Genomic DNA, 18095 nt, shown 5'->3' with positions numbered 1-18095 from the left:
CAGGTCAGACCACCCCACAAAGGGTTCCTTAAATCTGCTGCTCATCCCAGATTCCCACCAGACCTCGCCGTGTCCCCCTCTCTGCCCCAGCCACTGCTGTGAGCTGCACCTGGAGCTCAGAGAAGCTTTGGATGTTCCCCAGGAGAAGAAGGCAGGAACAAGATGACTTATTTTTATAAGGAGTCCTGTTCCTTCCAGGTAATCATTCACCTGCCCTTTTTTTCTTTTTTTTTTTCCTCAACCTGTTTTTCTCCCTGTCTGAATTCCATGCAGGTACCTCTTATCTCCAGGTTATTATTTAGATTAGCCTCTGTGTAGCTCTTAACTCTTTCAGGGTGAGACCTTCATGTCCATCACTTCCCTGGCCAGTGGCCAGCACATGGATACAGCAATCCCATGGGGGAATCTTAGAGGATTCATAATTCCTAAAATCCTAGAGGATTCTTAATTCCTAAAGTGTGTTTATGTGGTGCATAGAAAGGATTGATCATATATTTATAACGAGTGGGAATTTTAATTCCTCCCCCATCAATTCTTTTCTCGCTCCCTTTTGTTCTTTTTGCTTCTAAACTGAGAAATTCTCCCTTCCCGTCAACTCTGACTGAGGCAGCAATTACTTATTTGGAGATTATTTGCTCCATCCAGCTTTTTCATGGCATTGTTAATGACGCAGGAATGTAAATCTCTCGTTCAGTGTAGCTGTTACCTGCCTTAATTATCCCTTGCCTTTGTTCCAGGCTTAATCCAAGGAACAGGAGATACTTTCCTACCTGAGTCACTTCTCGCTGACCCAGAAGGGAAGAACAAGGACAACACATGTAGAACACTAAATAACCCGACTGAAAAGTACCAGCTTTGCCTCCAGGCCCTTTTCATCTCCCTCTAATCCTGCAAAGCTTGGCACTGGAGCTGGAAATATCCACATTTTTGGCTGCTGGGAGCTGCCCAAACCAGCAGAAAACTTAAATGAAGATTCCACTGCCCAGGTGAGAGGCTCAGTGTGCCCTGCACCAAAAAACAGCTCAGGTATGGACTCCAGATGCTTGAAGATTTCAGGAAGATGTTTCTGATCCCAAAACGTGTGACTCCCAGAGCATTTCTCCCTGGGAAAAGTGAGGAAACCAACACCTCTCCTATGAGGAAAGGCTGAATTGGGATTTTTCTGCCTGGAGAAGAGAAGGCTCTGAGACCTCAGAGCCCCTTCCAGTGCCTAAAGGGACTCCAGGAGACCTGGAGAAGGTCTTTGGACAAGTGCCTGGAATGCAGGAATGGCTTCACAATAAAAGAAGGGAGTTGGGAATGTGAGGTTTGTTCCAGACGTCTGGAAAAGTCCTTATCTCCTCCCACCTGGTCAGGCTGGTATCAGATACCCACAACATAACCACCTGTCCTGATCTGCCCCCTCTTCCTGCCCAACCAGAGCCCAGCCACGGCAGAACTCAATTTTCTGAGCTGTCCCACCATGTCCCAGTGATCCCAACATTTCATGTGGCTTGGAACACGGATTTAACCCCAGGCAAGATGAGGAGTTATGAGACAGATGGATTTTTTTCAGCCTGGAAAACAGGCTGGGAAGGGAGGGCTCAGGGGCCCCCATAGCATCTGGCATGGAAAAGGGTCAAAGAGAGGTCTGGGATGGATTTATTCCTCGTCCACAGGTTCCAAATGAAGTCCTTTTTCCATCACTCCCCTTAGGAGAAGGGGCTTGTGGTCCTGGAATGGCAACACTCCCATCCCAGTCGGTCCCAAGGGAACGCAGTGGCAGAACTGGGACCTGCCTCTGCCACCTCCTGACGAGAGAAGAAAATGCAAATCCCTCCTCCCAGACCATTTCCCAAGGAAGGAAGGACTTTCCAGGGTAATTTCGGTATTTTTAAAGTTTCACTGCTCCCAAAATTCATGGGTTGTAGTCACTTGGTTCCAGCCAGCTTGAGGACAAGAAACCTCCAGATAAAAATAAAATAAGGAGAAAAATTCAGTTTATCTAAATTGCCTTCAACAGCCCAGGAGTTGAATTCCAGCAGGAATAGCTCCACCTTGTCCTTATAAAGAACCTGAGTGGTCACATACCAGGTGCCACCATCCTTAAAGTGAATTGAACTTGATTTTTTTTGTTTTTTGGCATCTTTCATACTTTGGTACTAAATGGGTGCTGCTGCTCCTGGAACCAGCAGGTTTTACTGGTCTGAGCTCAGGTGCAAATCTCAGCCTTTGGAGCAACAACGGGTGAGTGAATCGCCACAATCTGAGCAATGAGAGATGGAATCTGAGCCAGGAGTGTTTTTGGCACCTGTGGAAAACACCTGGTTTTAGCTCTGGCTGACAAAGTGTGACAAGAATCCGTGTAAAATTCAACCCACCCCGTTGCTGGTGTTAATTGGAGCGGAGCAGAGAGCACGGAGCTGCTCACACCTCTGCCCCCATGAGTTTGGTGCTGTTTGTGTCACATTTCCATGCAGTTTTATTAACAAGTTATTAATGTCAGCTGGGTGGCCGAGTGCTCCCTGTATCCCAGGCAAAGTCACATCACAGAGACCCAGGCAGGTTGTGTAACTCCTGAAATCTCTTTTTCTTGGGAGATGATAAGCAGGAAGGTTGGGACATGCTCCCACAGCCACAAAAAGTACCTCCCAACTTTCCATCTCCTCCTCGAGGTGCCGTTTCCCCCTTGCCCCCACGATCTCTCAAAATCCATGGAAGGGGGAGAAAAGGAAGCAGGAGGAAAGGAGGTGGAGAGGGTCAGCACTGGCAGGAAGGTGGAGCTCTTGATTCAGTCTTTTTTTTTTTTTTGTCTTCCTTTAGCACCACTCCAATTTTAAATTCCAAACTCCCTTCCTACATGCCTTTCTTGACGCCTCCAAAACATCAAAACTCCCAAATGAATCAGCTTTTTAGACACTCCTCTTCAGTTCCAGAGCTTTTTCCTCCTCCAAAACCAGTGTTTGCCATGGATAGAGAAGAGCCCTGTCCAGAGAGACAGCAAAGTTTAGGATATAACCCCTCTGCTCTGCCCTCATGAGATCCCATCAGGAATACTGTACCCAGGTCTGCAGTCATAAGCACATGGATGGTATGAACCTGCTGGAGCAGATCCAGAGGAAGCCATGGAGATGCTCCAAGGGCTGGAGCCCCTCTGCTCTGGAGCCAGGCTGGGAGAGCTGGGAATGTCCAGCCTGGAGAAAGGAAGCCTCCAGGGAGACCTCAGAGCCCCTTCCAGAGCCTGAAGGGGCTCCAGGAGAGCTGGAGAGGAACTTGGGACAAGGGATGGAGGGACAGGACACAGGGAATGGCTTCCCACTGTCAGAGGGCAGGGACAGATGGGATCCTGGGAAGGAATTCTTCCCTGTGAGGGTGGTGAAGCACAAGCTTCCCAGAGAAAATGTGGCTGCCCCTGGATTCCTGGAAGTGCCTAAGGCCAGGTTGGACAGGGCTTGGAGCAGCCTGGGATAGTGGAAGTTGTCCCTGCCCATGGCAGGGGGGTGGAATTTGATGATCTTAAAGGTCACCTCCAAAAAACCATTCCAGGCTCCTGTGATGGGAAGGCTGGAATTCTCCCACCTCAGTCCCCTTTGGGTCTCCCATCCTGGGATGACCAGGACAACCTTGGGATGCCAGTGAGGAACATCTGAAGAGCAAACAGGAGATATGGTACCATTTCCCTCAACTTTCCAAACAGATGAAATATGGGAAAATCCATCCTGGGCCTGTGCAGAGACAGGCAGATCCTTAGGGAACAGCAGGAGCTGGGACGTGGTGACAATGTGAGGAGAAATGGGAACACCAGGCAGGAGGGACTCACAGCTTTCTTCTGTGCAATGTCCCCCTAGTCCCCAAAATATTCCCTGTCCCCACTGGAGCCCTCCCATCCCAAAAACCACTTGCAAATCAGGCTGCAAAATACAGATTGCAGTGGAAATGGAATTCCAGCCCAGAATTATCCTGAGAAAAGGGATGAAACTCCCAAGCCCATCGCTGTTATCCCGCATTTGTCTTGCATTCCCCAGGGGATATAATCCCCTTCTCCCATGGGATCCCATAAAATCATTAAACAAAAATTAAGAGTGGCATAACTTTGCAGAGCTGAATGTTGGGAGAGAGGGGGGAGAAATCTCAGAGCAGCCAGCCCTGTGTCCGTGTGTCCGTCTGTGTGTCCGGAGGCGGGAGCAGGGCTGGATCCCTGGGAGTGCAGGAAGAGGAGGGGGGAGAAATCTCAGAGCACCCAGCCCTGTGTCCGTCCGTGTGTCCGGAGGCGGGAGCAGGGCTGGATCCCTGGGAGTGCAGGAAGAGGAGCAGCTGCCCACGGACACCCACACAGGGCCCTTTTTGTGCCCAAAATAGCCACCCTCTCCCACGAGGAAGAGTGCAGGCTCCAAGGCCAAATCCCATCTCCATTCCCAGCAGGGTCACGGGCAAGTCAAGGATATTTATGGGCTATTGAAGACAAAGACAATCCCTGTTCTTTATCCATCCCCAGGAAGAGACTCCAGTGGCCCTGAGATGCAATGCAGGAATTTAACCCTCCTTTAGTCCCTCAGTTCAGTCTGTCTTTTTTTTTCCCAACCCACAGCCCTGAGCTTGGAATACAATCCAGGTATTTTCCTTCCACACTAAACAAGAGTTAATATCTGGAGTATCTGCAGAACCAACCAAAAATCTCCTTCCAAGTGTATTTTTTTTTATTAATTCCATATATTTTTTATTAGAGTATAAGAAACAAGATGGAACATACACTTCACTTATACTTAGGTTAATATATTTAAAGGGATGGATGCTTCTTTATCCCGCTTATCCTGTTACAATAAAGATAATACACAGTTACAAATCTCACAGATAGGAATTAGTAAAATCAGCATTTCAGGGAAACCACTGCAGATCATCCAACAAAGCTGAAATAAAACGTGAAATAAAAGCTGCAACATTTTATTGGCTTCATGTATTTTCATTTGATGGAACTGGAGGATTAGGGCTGGGAAAAAGTGCTCCCATGGAAAACGTTGGACTTTGGGAAGCCTCTTAAGCCTTTTATTTCTCAATTTCCATGATCAGAGCAAAGCTGGATGAATTAAAACCTTCAATCTGTCTCTGCTGATGATGATTCTCTGCTTTGAGTGCAATTATTTGGTTTGAGGCAGCTCATCTGCCTGGATTTCAGAGATTTGGACTTCAAAGTTCCTCCACCAAGACTGGCAAAAGCCAGTAGGTGGCAGGACCAACCCAGGGCTTCGCTTCCCTGGGCATTCCCAAAATGCAAAACCGGGCGTTTCTGTTCCCATTCCCATTTAAACAGCCTCAGAGAGGGGTGAAATAACTCCTTCAGGATCAAGGATCCAGAGCCACCTTCCTCCCAAACAGCTGAGACCAACCGGAGCAAGGGAAAGAGCCCTAAACCTCCAGGCATCCAGATGTGCACATCTGCCTTTTCCAGAGGGCATGGATCCTATAACTCATCCCACGGACACAAAGACAACCCCACCAGAGCTGCCCACGGGTGGTGGGACCACAGCCTCCTTTTTTCACAGCAAATAAAGTCCCTGGGAGACAAATCCCGTCAAAAAAACCCCAACTTGAGCAAATCAACACCAATCCAGGACATCCCTGGAGCAGCAAAGTGGATCCTTGGAGCAATAATCAAGCAACTGATCATTTGTTCTCTTGCAGCAAGGAAGTCACGTCAGGTTTGTGGTTTCAAAAAAGAAATTTTGCCCTTAAAAAAGAAAACAATTCTTAAAACCAGCTGGAAGAACTGTGCTCATTTTGAAGTCCTTTTCTTGGGCAAACAGCAAACCCCCAGATCCTGGGTGGGAAGCGCTGATGCCACAATGGATTTTGAGCATTTTTAGACAATCCACAAAAATTCAAGCCCTTGGTGGGGTGGTGGGAGATGGCAGCAGCTGCTGGTGAATTACAGCCATTTCCAGGATGGAAGCACTGAAAGCATTTTCTCAGGAACGTGCTCCAAAGTGGGCAGGTATTTCACTTTAGCTCTTAATTTCCAGTAAAAACTCTTCCAGGATATTTGATGCTCCTAGGGAGCCAAACCTCCTCCCCTCATAACCTCTTGTCTTGTCAGAACAGGTGAATATCTGAGTTTTCTGCTCAGATTTTGATCTCTTTAATTTCCACAGTCCACAGAAACACATCCAAAGCACTTCAGGGCTGTCCCACCACAGCCCTCAAATTCCAAATCCAACGTCTGGATCGACAACCCACCCACCAGTCTAAACACTTCATAAATCCCATTGGTTTTCATATTTATTGTCTTATTATTAATGATTTTAATTACTTCACCTGCCCATTTTTAGGCCTGGGTTTTACAACAGATGAGGTTCTCACCAGGTTTGTCATTCTGGGGATTTGGAGGCAAAAAATAAACCCAGAGTAGGACCAGGAATAGTGAGAGTTGGCATGACTGATGGGAAAGTGCTTGGGATTCAACTGTGACAAGCTGTCAACCTCCTCCCTCTCTCAAACACACATGGATCTATCCAAATGTCTTTTTGCCAGGAAAGGAAATACTGAAAATATCCCTTTTCCCCTATTCTAGATTAGAGTACACGGGAAGGAAGAGACAAAAAGAGAGTGAGGAAGAAAACCAAACCTCCTTGTGAAATTTATCCAACTAACCCTCAGCTCACTCCCCTGGCAATCCCATGAATGTAATTTGTTATTTATTGGGATAAGCAGCCTCCGGATGCTCCTCCCATGAGCCTTTACTCCCTGGCACAACCAAACCCTTGGCACTGGCCAAGAAACCCCAAGAAAGGAAGGAGATGTCCCTTGGAGGAGACAACCAGGGTCCCTGGAGGGGACAACCAGGTCTTCAGCCCATGGGGTTGTCCAGTGTGGCATCATCAGGATCCTCATAAAAGCATGGATGGACACCAGGACACAGCTGATGGCTTTGAAGTTCAGCTCTTTGCTAAAAGTAATCAAGTCCCAAACTAACCCCAAAACCTTTTTCCAGATGACCAGAAAAGACAAGAGCCCCAAAATTCAATGTAGAATGCTCTGGGTGCCACCTTGGTGTCACAGAGAGTGCTGAGGGGCAAATGAACCCAAAAAACAAGGTTTTGAACCCTTTTGGGGGGAAAGCTGAGGCACAGGGAAGCTGGGGAATATTAATCTCAGTTTAGGAAGTTTTCCCTCAATTTTCCCTGTGCCCCACGTGCATAGCAGAGGTTTGTGGGGCACCTCAGCCCCAAGGTCCCACAAGGATGCATTATCCAAAGGAAGGCACATCCAAGGACCAAGCACAAGTGATGCATTCTTCCCAAATTAACCACCAAATTGCAGACCACATCCCAGTGACCCATCCCTCCTGCTGGAAAAGCTGTCATTAACATCTCTGTCACTTTAATTAAAACAGGGGGAGAAGGGAGGGGGGAAAAAAACATAAAACCACTTTTGTTACTAATATTTCTGTACAACTACAACCACCTTTCATTTATCACTACCTGAAGAGGGGACAGAGGTGGAACTGAAAGTTTGTGGAGCTTCTTGTTTGACACAGAAGAAGCAGGTACAAGGCATGGCTAAAATGCACCAACATGGCTAAAATGTGCCAACACCTGGGTTTTGCTGCTAGAAATAGAAAAAAAAGCCCAGTGCACCTCTGATCAATCAGTGGAAGTGACAAAAAGCTTCAACTTGACAGTTTAAGGCTGAATTTTGGCTTGGTTTGTGGCGAGCAGGCCCACAGGCAAGCAGAGTAGGCAAGACAGATGACACAGAGAGGGCAGGAGGACACATCTCCCACTGAGAACTTCTAGGAAAAACCTTGCCAAAACACCTGGGAAGATCCTGGGAGCTGAGGGACAGCAGATGTGGAAGGTTGGGTGGTGAAGTCACTTCCAGCAGTCCATAGGCACCATCAGGCATTGAAGGTTGGACCTAAAAATCTGGGTATTGGCATCTTCACCTCTGACTCCACCACATTTTTCAGACCTGTTGCCCACAGTTGTTCAGGTATTGCCATTGTAATGGTCACCATGACAAGTCCAAAGTGGGGAAACTGAGGCACAGAGTCTTTGTAAAATGCAGATTCACTTCAGAGCCCTCCTGCCAGGGTAATTGCTCCATTAGAGTTGACTCAGACCCCGAAACCTGGCATTTCCCACTAAAATGCACCTGGAAAAAGTCATTCCCAAGGGAGGTGGAACAAGCTGGCCCAGAGGTTTTTATCAGGAAGGACAGCAACAGGGAGGAGATGGATTTGCTGCTCACAGCTGGAAAGGATGTGGAGATGAAACACCGAAAAGCTGCTCGAGAGGGTGAGGGACCCTCGTGCTGGGTACAATATTGGGATTTTCCACGAAAGAGTTCCTAATCCCTGGAGCAAGGAAACACACACATGTCCCATCTCAGGTAACAACAGGAGCAAGTTTATTCAGGTCTGGCACTTACAGAACTTGGAAGGACAAGGTACACGGCATTGGTTTTCCAGAAAAGTCAGCCCAGGATCAGAAGAAACGAGACTATTTTATAAAAAGAGACTGCAGCTGCGAGGGGCCAGGAATGTGTCTCCCTTTGGATCCTGCATTCCCTCTGCCTGTGCCACCCATGTGCTGGAGCAGACCTGGTGGTGCTTGGGGTGCAATCTGTTCTCAGCGAGTCCCAGCCTGGTTTAACCAACCTTAGAAATTAGGGGGTGTGGGGGAGTGGGGGATTATTAATAGGTAGAAAAAGCAGAAACCCTTCCAAAATCATCCACCTTGGCGAAGGAGGAGCGAGAGTGCAGCGGGAGACGTCCACAGGAGGAGGAGAACAGCTCGGCCAAACCACCCAGGTCTCCAGTGCTTGGAAGAGCAAAAAAAGTCCGGGAAACAATCACCTTGGAAGCCTGCTGAGAAGTAGAGGATCTCCTTGCAGACAGCAACAGAGAAGATATTGGCTAACGAGACCCGTGGGAGGCGGCTCTTCCTCAGGCAGCCCCATCACTGGCGAGCCTGGAGGACGTAGATGAAGCTGATGAGAATTCCCAAGGCCAGGATGGCGTAGCTGGCTCGGACGCTGCTGGAACCGCTGATGTTGCAGAGGAAGGAGTCGCAGCAGTAAACGGAGGCGGCCGCTATTCCCAGGTTGATCCCGGCGCTGGGGCAGATGGGAGAGCATCCCTTCGAGATGGACTGGCCAGATTTGCCACCTGGGTTTGGAGTGGGGTGGAGAGGAAGAGAGAGGGAGGTTTAGAATGGGGGTTTTTTTGGGGGGGTTTCTGATCACCTGCTTGGCAAAGGAATTACAGCACTGGAAGAGCTGGGGCAGTGCAGGTGGCACAGGGGGGATGAAGTGCTCTGGAGAGGATGAAGTGGTTCTCGGAGTCAGGAATCCCAGCCAGCCCATCTTATCAAGGATCACCCGTGATAAGCTCACACAAACACCCCAGAGATCACACAATACCCCAGGGACACCCCTTTGGATTGGTCAATGTTCAGCTGCAACGGCTCCTGTGAGGAATCCCAAAAATCCCTCTTGAGCTTCACTCTGGGGCTCCCCAAGGGAGACAGGGAGCACTAGGGAGACACTTGGGAGCCAAGTCTGCATTTCCAGAGAGGCACAGCCCATGTTAAGAGGCAGGAAAGAGGAAACCATTAGCACTGGGCTACGAAGGGAAGTTTATGGAAGCTCCCAGTCTGTTTGTGCACATCTGACCCACCCACGCTGCAGATTTGGGCACGAAACTCCCCCTCCTCCTGCCAGGGAGAGCCAGGATGGGCTCTGGTTCCTGCAAAGGCTCCAGGAGATCTGCCAGAGTGTCCCGCCTCCCTCGGCACCGCAGCTGGGAAGGACAGAACCGCCCCAAATCTCTCCAGGCACTCAAGAAGGAAACCCACAACCCTCCCTTCCCACCTCGTCCACGGAAAGCGAAGCAAAGGTGGGACTCAGGGACGAAGAACCCAAACACGAGGCAAAAAAATCAGCAGGAATAGCAACCCTGTGGCTTCCCACACAGGGAGCCTGCAGCATCCTCCACGCTTTCACTTATTCATCAGCAAAATCCCCGCCCCCAGCCTGAAATTCCCCCCAGACTCGCGGGCATCGGTGCAGGCACGCGGGCTTTAACGTGACTCCTCCTGGCAGCGCGTCCCTCCTCAGAATTCCCGTGGGATGGTCCGACACTCAGTTGCTAAGCAGAACTTCCCTTTTTTTTTTTTTCCCCCCCCAGCCAGAATAAGGCTGCAGCTCAGCAGGTGACCCAGGAGAGAAGCCAGGAGGGGCAGGAGGAGGTGGTGTCAGCACTCACCGAGTCCCACTCCGACGTACGTCGTCACGCAGTGGTTTTCATTCTCTCCACACTTGACAGGCGTCAGGCAGGCCCAGTTGGAGGAGGCATCCGAGCAGGAAAAGCAGATGAGCGTGTGGGCTGCAAGAGAAAGGCAAACCTCATTTAGGGGCTGGTGGGAAGATGTCCTCACTTGGAGGTCCCCACCTCTGTCCCACGGGATGTCTCGCATCTGCCCACAGCCACACTTTCTGTTTTATCAACCTGCAATAGGGGATTTTTTTTTTTTTCCCCCCCAAAAAATTGGCCAAGCGAAGGGTTCAAGCCTCAGAGAGGCATTTCAAGCTCTTATCAGCAAAAGCTGATACAACCACATCCTGGTACTTTCTGTCACCGCCCTGTTTCACCAAGAATGTGTCCGAGCTACAGCTGCCAACTTTAAACCAAACTCAAGAGGAGAATTTTTGAGGTTTGAGCTCATTCAGCTCAGCCACCACAGACACAGTGTCCCTGCCTGGGGCAGGGGGGTTGGAACTGAATGATCTTAAGTCCCTTCCAAGCGAAACCATTCTGATTTTATGATTCTGTGACACTGATGAGAAATGCTCCAGGTGTGACCACGAGTTCAAACTTTCCATGACCCAGCTTTGGGCATCAGGATCAGGCCATGCTTGAGCTGCAGCATGAAGTAAAAATGATTTTTCAGCTGCAGGAAGCTCAAGACCTGCCAGACCAGCAGGTCTCCTAAAATTACAGAATCGTGGAATCATTTCAGGAAAGGACTCTAAGATCTTTGAATCTCACCATTAACCCAGCACTGCCAAATTCCAGCACTAAACCAAGTCTTTAGGCAACACAGCTGCACAATTTTTTTCAACGCTTCCAGAGATGGTGATTCCACCACCGTTTCAAAATTTGACCAGTGAAGAAATTTTTCATTTCCAAACTAAACCTCCCCTGGAGCAACTTGAGGCCATTTAAGGCTTATCCTACAGCAGCAGGACAGACCAGCTGGCTCCCATCCCTCATCCCTCACAAAGAGGAATGATTGGAAAACAGCATTTGGGGTGGGAAATGCTTGTGGAGACAGCCTGGACCAGAGACTCAGCAGGGCCACGGGCACTTTGATCTCTGTATTTTACACACACGAGCATCACATCCACGCTGCAGTTGTTGACCTACATATGCAGACAGATGAGGTCTGTTCCCAGTCTTCCATGGACTCGGGATTTTGGAGCTCCCAGGCAGCCCTTCCACAAGGCACTGCCTTTCCCTTTCTGTATTTATGGGATGCAAAGCAGAGCGGGGGCTGATTGAGGGTGGGAAGTATGAGGCAGCCCCATCCCTGCTCCTTCAGCCCCACCATAAGTGGATTATCAAAAATCATGGAATGGTTCAGGTTGGGATGCAGCTTCAGGATTATTCAGTTCCAACCCCCTGCCATGGTCAGAGACACTTTCCACCATCCCAGGTTGCTCCAAGACCTATCCAATCTGGCCTTGGACATTTCCAAGCGTGGGGCAGCCACAGCTTCTCTGGGAAACCTGTGCCAGGGCCCCACCACCCTCAGAGGGAAGAATTTCTTCCCAATATCCAACCTTGGATTGGAAGGCAGCTTCAGGATCATTCAGTTCCATCCCCCTGGCATGGGCAGGGACACCTTCCACTATCCCAGGGTGCTCCAAGCCCCATCCAACCTGGCCTTGGACACTTCCAGGGATGGGGCAGCCACAGCTTCTCTGGGAAACCTGTGCCAGGGCCCCACCACCCTCAGAGGGAAGAATTTCTTCCCAATATCCAACCTAAACCCACTCTCTTTCAGTTTGAAGCCATTCCTGCTTGTCCTACCCCTGTAAAAAAATCCCTCTCCAGCCTTCTTTAGACCCTCTTGGAATATTTTCCTAAGGAAGTGAAGCAGGGGAAGCCTTGGGGGAGCTCCCTGAGGCTCAGTAGTTCCTGACATGGATATTTTGAAGAATTATTATTTGGACAAATATTGCTCAGCATCTGTCCCACTCTGCCACAGGACTGCACCACAGCTTAAGGTTCTTCTCATTCTTGTTTCTCTCAGGAAAATAAATGGCTTCTACAAGAAAAATGAGAAAAAAAATAACAATTGCTCTCAGAGGAATGACTTTTGAGCAGCCACAGCCGAGGAGGGGAAAGAAAGCAAACTATAATCTCAGAGAAACAGATTTAAGTGGGTTAGTGGGAGATCCTGAATGTCACAGCAGAGCAGCCAAATCTCTGCTTTGGAGTGGAAGCCAACACCACAACCCCCCCAAGCAGGAATTTCCTGGTCTGGCTCACGCATCCTCCAAGGATCCTTACTCTGGAAACAATCCCCACAACAAACCCGGGTTACCTGAGCACACCGAGGCAGCCACCACAACCCACACACGGGGATTACAGGGCCACCAGCTGAGTCAAAACCTCCAGGAGAGATTCCTCAGTGGATCTCTGTGTTTAGATGAGGATGGGACCAGCCACTGAGTCACTGCCCCTCTGGACTGGCCACAACTCCATGTGGGGACCTCAGAGTGAAGCCCAGTTCTGCCCCCAAGTCTCAGGTGACCTGTCCCAAACTCTTTACCTCACAACCACCCCGAGGAGACGAATTGACTCATCCCAGGAATATCCAGCAATCAGGAATGAAGTGGATTACAGCTTCCTGTAGGTATTCTGTTAGGACAGATGTCCCCATGTGCATTTGCTCACTGCACTGAAGGCACCGAGTGGTGCAATGCTGTTCATTAAAGGTTCTGTGTCTAACAAACACACCAGAAATCTTTGGACACGACATAAAAGTGCTGTTGGGCATGAAATTCTCTGCCACGTGACTCAATCCCTGCTCCTGCCACTGCATGTCCTACCTGTCCCCATGTTTTTCATTGTCACACCTACCCATTACCCCTTGTTCTAACAGAAAAAAAAAATCCTTCCAGGAGAGGCAGAGTTTAATAAAGAAAATATTCAGGCACTTTCTGCCCCAAAAAAACACCCACTTGCAGAGGTATGAGAGCACAAACAGGCTGAGTGGTTTAGACAAAAGGCACAAGAGGGGTGGCAGAAATAATTTCATGCAGCTGTAGACGGAGCAAAAGAGTTGGAGCTCAAGGTTACAAGAAAAGAAAAAAAAGGGGAAAAAATCACAAGACTGAACAATGCAAAAGAGAAGCCTTGTTTTCACCAGTGGAAGAATTCATGTTTATTTGTTTGCTGCTTGGCTTCTAGGAGGAACAAAGAGCTCCCAAAACAGAGCAGGGCATTTGGGGGAATTCCTTCAGATAAGGCGTTGAATCATTCTAGCAAAGACAGGGGGGGAAAAGGCCTTTAAAAGCCCACTTTGGAGTCGTTAGCACCAGGAAAATGCTGTTGCTTCGGCAGCTTTTCCATTCGGCCCCGATGCTGCTTTTCCATTCTCTCAGGCAAAATCCTTATCAAGATCCACAGGCAAGATCTTTGAGCAGGAGGTAAAGCTTTTCTGTGAAATCCCCCCAGGATACGCTGCAAGTGTTTGGGGATAAAACCACCTGCAGCAAACCTTTTTGCCTGCATAAAAACTTACTTTTAAAGCTGAAGGGGTTGTGGGTTGGTTTTTTTTGGGGGGGGATGAAACCCTTTACTGGCTTGGCCTGGCCTGCTGGAACTGAGCACAAGCCAGCTGGGCTCTGTCAGAGACCCAATGCTTCAATCTCCAGTTGCTTCCCGGATCCCGCTGGGAGGTGGGAATTGGAAAGGGCAGCAAGCAGCCAGTTTCATCTCAGCGGTGCCCTCAGAAAACAAGAAGGGACCCCATTTTTGCAGAGCAGGGTGCTGGGGGAGCTCAGAACTCTCCCGGTTTGGCTCTTTGTTCGGTTTCTCCAAGCAGCGACATATGGGAACAATACGCGGTTTCGCACGGCCCCGAGGAGTTTGGACAGTGAGGAATGGAGTCCATGGGGAAAGAGGGGATGGCAGGCCCTGCGACTTGGGCAACTTGGCAGGTTAACACACAGCAACAGGAGCCGCGTTCTCCCCCCGGCTCGGCGGCAGCCCCAGGATGCGCCCCACAGGGCATTGTCCCTTAGGGGTCATCGCGCTCCGAAGGATGCTCGGAGCGGGCAGCAGGAGCCAGAATCACGAGAGGCTCTGCCCTGACTTTGCTCCATCAGCCATTGCCGGGGCTGGGCTGCCTCTCCCCTCCACCCCCCTTCCTCTCGGCTGCATCTCAGCCCATCCCAGCGCCGTTATCCCGGCTGGCTGCGCCGAAAAAGGGGAGCGCAGCCGGCCCTGCTCTTTGTTCGAGCCGCAACTGGGAAAAGCTCCAGGATACCCACCCGCACAGCCGGGGATGCTCACCTATTCATGCAGGCGGGGCAGCCCTGAAGTTCCTGCTTCAGGAGGGACATTGCTGCGAGGCACGTCTTGGGAAGACATCCCCGCATCCCGCTCCCAACCATAACGCAGCTCAGCGCTGTGCTCCCGACCCCTTTTCAAACCTTATATCCCCCCAAAAACCTCCAACTTCCACATCTCACCCTGCCACAAGCATCACTCCTCCAACCCCCAATTTGCTCTCTAACGCAGGGCTGGCGAGGAACTGGGGGACCTGCGGGAGATGCGATGGTGGAGGGAGCAGCCCCTTCCCTTACCTCTTTCCACGCACAGCACCGCGGCCAGCACAGCGAGCAGGAGCGCCTTCATGGTGCGGACGATGTGGCCGGAGACTTGCGCAGGGCGGCTGGAGGAGCTCAGGGCTGGCGGCAGGGCCGGGCGCCGGGGGTGGGGAAAGGCCGGCGGCTCCGCCCCGCGGGCCGGGCCCGGCCCCCGCGCCGCCTCCCCCCTCCGCCTCCCTGGCCCCGCCTGGTTTCGTTTCCCCGCTAGGGAGAACCGGGGCCGGGAAAAGGGCGCTGGGGAGAGCGCGTCGGCATGGTAGCGGCTGGCCGAGGAGGAACAGAGCCAGCTTTCCCCTAGCCGTGCCCCAAGAGGCTTTTTCCAGCCCCTTTTCGGGTCCCCTCTGTTTCGCTGAAGGAGGAGACGGGAGTAGGGGGCTGCCTCTGTGCTGGACCCCGCTCATCCAAGTCCAATCCGTCCGACTCAGCTTGTTCTGGGGTTCCGTGATTGTCTGACTCCCTCTACCCACAGGACCTGCTGATTTCCTGCCTCGCTTCCCTCCTCCGTGCATCTCCTCTCGCAGATCCCCTGAGCACCCACACATCGTCCTCCACGCATTCCTAACCACCCTGTACTCGCACATTCCCTGTATCCAGGGCTCCCTGCATGGATCTCCTGCAGACGAGACTCCCCCGGATACAGAACCTGTCCCTGCATTTAACAGGGACCGATCCCTGCATTCAGCTCCCTGCATTCAACACCCCCTCCTCAGGTCTGACCCCTCTGCACGCACAGCCCCCACTGACAATCCAAGCGCATAAAGAACCAACTTCCCCATCTGTTGACCAGAGCCTAAATTGGATTAGACATACAGGATTGGGAAGCTTGAAGAGCCCAGCAGCTGGGGTGGCATGGGACAGCCTGGGCTGCTTGGCAGGATGAGTCTTCAGACTGTAAATAAGTCCCCTCATGTTGGAGTGTCCCAAATTCAGTAGGTCCCATGGAAATAACTAAATCCTCTAGGAAATGAGCTGCAGGAGGACCAGTGGGGGAGGGCCCCTGTGAAACTGGCTGTCAGGAGAGCCTGGGAATAGAGGATAAGGCTGGTGAGCCAGCAGGAAACAAGCAGGCTTGACAAACTCTGTGCCACAGATGGGTTTAATTCTGCAGAGTCAGCATTTCTTGGCGAATGCATCTGTCAGGAGAAATTCCGGCTCCTGTCTAGTTGGAGGCATTCAGAGCACTCTGCTTGGGAAGCAAACCCATGCCTGCAAACCCCTGCTTCCCTTTTCTTTCCTGTGGCTCAGTTTTGTTTGTCACTGCCAGGTATTCTAGCAGGAACTGACTTCCGAGCAGTTTCTGTGGTCTCATATCTTCCACTGGAACAGGCTGCTGGGACAAACCAAATGCTAAAAAAATGGGAAGTTTCAGCTTTGTGGTAACTTGAGAAAATGTAATTCAGACACATTTACAAAACCCCAGCTTTATACAGGCCGAGGAAGTAGATTTTGGTTGGATATTGGGAAGGAATTCTTCCCTGTGAGGGTGGGGAGGCCCTGGCAGAGGCTGCCCAGAGAAGCTGTGGCTGCCCCATCCCTGGAAGTGTTCCAGGCCAGGTTGGATGGGGCTTGGAGCACCCTGGGATAGTGGAAGGTGTCCCTGCCCATGGCAGGAGGCTGGAACTGGTTGATCTCTAAGATCTTTTCCAACCCAGATTTGGGATTTTATGATATATTCTCCTCATCCCCAGGATCTGCAACTTCCAGGATTTCTCCCACACTTAAATTTAACATTATCAGCCTTATTTTTTTTTCCTGGAGAGGGTGTATCTGCTGATAAGAAGGAAGAAGGAAGACCTAAGACTCACAGAGGTCACAACCCAGCACGGGATCTGGAGTCATCCCGATACTGCTGGAATGTCTGGGCGGGGACAGCACTAATGACAGGATGCTGTAAAAGGAAGAGATGGCCAGAGCCACCAAGGACCAGTTTTCTGTGGTGGGAATTACATCAGGTAAGGAAGGAAGCCCTTCTGAGAGCTCAATGATCCTTTTGGGTCCCTTCCAACTGAGGATATTTTATATTCCATGGCATAAGCTCATCTCCTACCCTCCCCCACCACGGTTGCTGTGTGGGACACACTCAACACAGCAACTCTGCTGGCAGAGATTTCTGTTCTAGTCCAGCCCACAAAACACTGCCCCGAGTGCTCCAGCCTCTTCTTGCAAGTTTGGAGGTCACTGGAGGATTTTATTATTGTGACTGCAAGGCCAAAAAATATTTCTTCACAAAAAGAAGGGTGAAGCAAGAGAGGCAGCAGGGGTAGAGTCCAGCACCTGGAATGTGGCATGTGCTGGGAAAAGGTGGAGACAGCTACAAAAACACACTTGAGGGAGAAGGAGATAAGGAGGTGGCTGGATCAGAGGGCAAACTGGTGCTGGGGTAAATACTTCATGGTTGTGGCATGCTGGGGAGGAATGGGAAGAGTTTAAATCAGGAAATTATGAGTGTGGCAGGTCCCTTGATGGGCCAGGGCAGCAGAGATGGTGCAGAAATTAAACCCAGACTAACCAGGCCTGCAAGGGTTTCATGTTGAACAGGCACTAGACGACTTAAAGCTTGTAACTGAGGGTCAGTAAAAACTTGCTCAGCTTCTGTGGAGCCAGGTGGGACTCAGAGAGGTTCTTTCCCCACCACACTTCTGTTTCAGGGTTTGTGTGAGACTTCCTGGGCCTGGCTGTGCACGTGAGGCACCAAAACCACAGAGGAATTTGCAGATGAGACGTTTACCCTGTTAGTGGAGCAGAACTGCTCAAACAGCTTTCCTCCGATGACACAGAACGGGACAAAGACCTTTTTTTTTTTTTTTCCCCCAGTAATTTCATCATGCTCTGGAGTTGGGAATTGTTCAGATTTTTTCCAGAGAGGGTTGGAACTGCTCTGTGACAGTGTCCTGCCTCACCTGAAAAACGTGGAGGATCATTTTGGCAGAGGCCTGGAAGGACATGAGGGAGCAGGAACCCAGCACCGCCATCCTTGCTGCTTCCTCTCATCCCCAAAATTCTCTTTGTCCGGAGCACTTTGCTGCAGCACAGTCTTGGCATGAAGGTCCTTCTTTTCCAGGTGCTGGCACAGCTCCCAACAGTCCCTGGAATCCCTGGAATTCCTGCTCCCACCATCCTGCTGCTCCTGGCTGAATGAGAGGCCTGACTCCATATCCCAGCCCTTCCTTCTCATCCCACCCTGGATGTTCCTCCTCCTGAAGTCCCTCCTGATCTCT

General features: G+C 50.5%; 1 protein-coding gene across 1 annotated transcript; it reads right to left on the bottom strand.

Annotated features, from left to right (window-relative positions):
• Positions 1 to 4658: 4658 nt before the first annotated feature.
• LOC120504565 (lymphocyte antigen 6E) lies at positions 4659 to 15011 on the bottom strand. The gene is made up of 3 exons (XM_039714171.1): positions 14854 to 15011; positions 10241 to 10360; positions 4659 to 9142 (listed from the first exon to the last, which is right to left on the bottom strand). Exons 1-3 carry the CDS (start codon positions 14903 to 14905, stop codon positions 8934 to 8936), a joined length of 381 nt encoding a protein of 126 aa, XP_039570105.1. The 5' UTR covers positions 14906 to 15011; the 3' UTR covers positions 4659 to 8933.
• Between the last annotated feature and the right edge of the window lie 3084 nt (positions 15012 to 18095).

Source organism: Passer montanus, unplaced genomic scaffold (genome assembly GCF_014805655.1).
Source record: "Passer montanus isolate IOZ18808 unplaced genomic scaffold, ASM1480565v1 scaffold100, whole genome shotgun sequence".
In the NCBI taxonomy this organism is placed as follows: domain Eukaryota; kingdom Metazoa; phylum Chordata; class Aves; order Passeriformes; family Passeridae; genus Passer; species Passer montanus.
The sequence above is the reverse complement of the archived record's forward strand: the minus strand, read 5'-3'. Positions and strand labels throughout refer to the sequence as shown.

Coding starts and splice junctions, on each gene's coding strand:
- LOC120504565 (XM_039714171.1), bottom strand. CDS start 14,905: ATGAAGGCGCTCCTGCTCGCTGTGCTGGCCGCGGTGCTGTGCGTGGAA. Junction 10,361..14,853: donor GGTGCTGTGCGTGGAAAGAG/GTAAGGGAAGGG, acceptor TTTCTCTTGCAG/CCCACACGCTCATCTGCTTT. Junction 9,143..10,240: donor GTACGTCGGAGTGGGACTCG/GTGAGTGCTGAC, acceptor CTCCAAACCCAG/GTGGCAAATCTGGCCAGTCC.